This window comes from Papilio polytes, unplaced genomic scaffold (assembly GCF_000836215.1).
Source record: "Papilio polytes unplaced genomic scaffold, Ppol_1.0 DF823930.1, whole genome shotgun sequence".
Taxonomy (NCBI): domain Eukaryota; kingdom Metazoa; phylum Arthropoda; class Insecta; order Lepidoptera; family Papilionidae; genus Papilio; species Papilio polytes.
The window spans coordinates 20-2,308 of record NW_013525274.1 but is presented as its reverse complement, the minus strand read 5'-3'; the positions used below and the strand labels follow the sequence as shown (position 1 = coordinate 2,308).

Genomic DNA, 2,289 nt, shown 5'->3' with positions numbered 1-2,289 from the left:
TGTAGCAGAACATCAGCTTAAAGTAATTAAAGTATCTGTAAGTAAATGAACAGGAAATAAATTAAATGCAGAAAAAACTTACTACAGCTAAAGGCAACAGGACACATAAAGGAACCCATTTCAATAAGAATTTGCAATGGATTTAGTTGATTGCAGCTAATCATTTAGCAGCTAAATTTACAGCACGTATCAAATCTAGAGTAGAGCAGTCTGATTTTAATTTTCGCTTAGTTTCCATTGAATCAATACACAATTCAAAAAAGTGTTAACGCGTGTACTTACGGCAAGTGAAATCTAAATTCTTCATCTTATGGGGTGGCAGGCCAAAATGCGCCCCCAATTATATTTCTGCCAGTGCGTGGTAGGTCTTTCTAGACCCACCAGCACTAGGATAGATTAAATTGCTATAACTTTGTGGAAACATAATATATATATTTTACGTAATGTAATGTATACACCTAAGAACACCACTATGTAAAAATGTTTTCGTTGAAATGAATTAAAAAAAAAAAAAAAGATAATCGTTTCACACTAGCGAGAGGAGCATAATTATCTTCTTAAGATCCGCGTCAGGCCAATATCGGTCTGTTACAGAGTGACCGTGTTAATTTGACTATAATTTGCTTACTTGTTATAAAATCTAAGTATTGGATCAGCTGCTATATCGCTCATGTCCATCTCCTTGCCTCGCTGTTGCACTTGCGAGTTCTTCTTCATCATGAGCCAGCCAATGTGCGAGAAGAACAAGCCACGGTTAGCGTTGTGCGGGTCAGCCTCCGTGTCGCTGTACTTATGGTGAACGCGGTGATCGCGCACCCATTGGTACAAGGAGTTCTGTGGAAGAGTTTTTTAAATAAGCAAGATACTACTAATCATCTTTCGTTTGCTGGAGCTAACACTGTTTACCTGTCCAGCAGCAGCGAAGCAGACCAGATAGAAGAGTTTGAGCGGCAACGTAGCCTTATATGACTTGTGCGTCCACAGCCGGTGAGCTCCGCCCGTGATGCCGTATCCACTCAAAACGTACATTACTATAGCTGAAATTGTATTAGTTTCTGGTCAATATGAGAAAATTAATTATTAAAAAAAAATGTGTCAACATCTTATTACTGAAGCTCTTAACTTTTATCGATTTACGAGATTTCGCCTGCGTTTCCATCCGCGTAGAAATGTAAATAAAAACAAAGTAAGTAGCCTATGTGCAGCCGATCTCTCTACATCTATGGCTAATTATATCGAGAACCGTTTAGCAGTTTAGTCTACAAACTCTTACAAACATTCATCCATTCATTACGGAGGCCTAATTTTAGTCTTTTTCCCTTTCCACCCTTTTCTCAAGAGGAAATGATGGGAAAGAAAAGTGGATTTGACGATGGATAAGACGCATAGCAAGGGGAAATGTCCATTTTATGTGTGTCTCCTTCTCTGTCAATTAAGGGTAGGCAACGCATCAGCAAATGCTTTCCACTTCGGTGGATTCAGGTGGCCGCTTGCTGGTTTGCCACCTTATATTATAAAAAAAAACCGTCCATAAACTTTCACATTTATTACATTAGTAAGATTTGTTTATATTTGTTAATATAAGGAAGCGTTTACCGAAAAGCAGCGTCTGCCATTTCACAGGGAAAGCATAATGATAGCACCAATACACAGCTAATACGTGATACAGAACTATAGGAATTGCAGTTGACCATTTTATTTCATTTTTAAAACCTAATTGTTTCTCCAATCCACGTAAAATTTCACTAATAGACGAACCCGGTTGTATGTCTACTTTTCCAGACATTATAACAACAACTGATCTTAGTGGAATCTAATCACATATAGTTCAAAAGAGAATTTAAATAAATACAATGCACGCTACTGTGTTGTAAGTGGTATTGTTTCTGGTGACGAAATCTTTAATGGATTCTCCAAGTAACCTATATTATAACTTAGGAGTCAATTTTATTCTAATCTGTACTAATAAAATAAAGCGTAAACACACACTACATTCTGGCGTGAGATCACAATCACAGCATGTTCTTGAATAATTCGTATGTTAATATTTTTATTTTGGGTGGGTCGTAAGTGTAGGGCTTTTGCCCTACACTTACGACACGCTTTAGGCTTTAAGCTATATACTTTGACGCTATTAAACTTAGGGGGTAAATAAATTGGAAAAATACCCCTCATGTGGGAAAGGGACCATAAACTACAAGCTACCAACATCCAGGAAGCTAGGTTATTATGGTAACGGTAATTTTGTCATTTTTTTTTATAACACAAGGTGGCAAACGAGCAAGCGGC

The 2,289-nt window shown here is 37.4% G+C and overlaps 1 protein-coding gene across 1 annotated transcript; it reads right to left on the bottom strand.

The window, feature by feature from the left end:
* Nucleotides 1-6: 6 nt before the first annotated feature.
* On the bottom strand, nt 7-1,917 carry LOC106102058 (delta(9)-fatty-acid desaturase fat-7-like; the record flags this gene model as incomplete). Its single annotated transcript, XM_013281465.1, has 4 exons — nt 1,597-1,917; nt 907-1,037; nt 629-834; nt 7-35 (listed from the first exon to the last, which is right to left on the bottom strand). Coding segments are annotated over exons 1-4 (556 nt in total), but the record flags the coding sequence as incomplete, so codon positions are not given.
* Between the last annotated feature and the right edge of the window lie 372 nt (nt 1,918-2,289).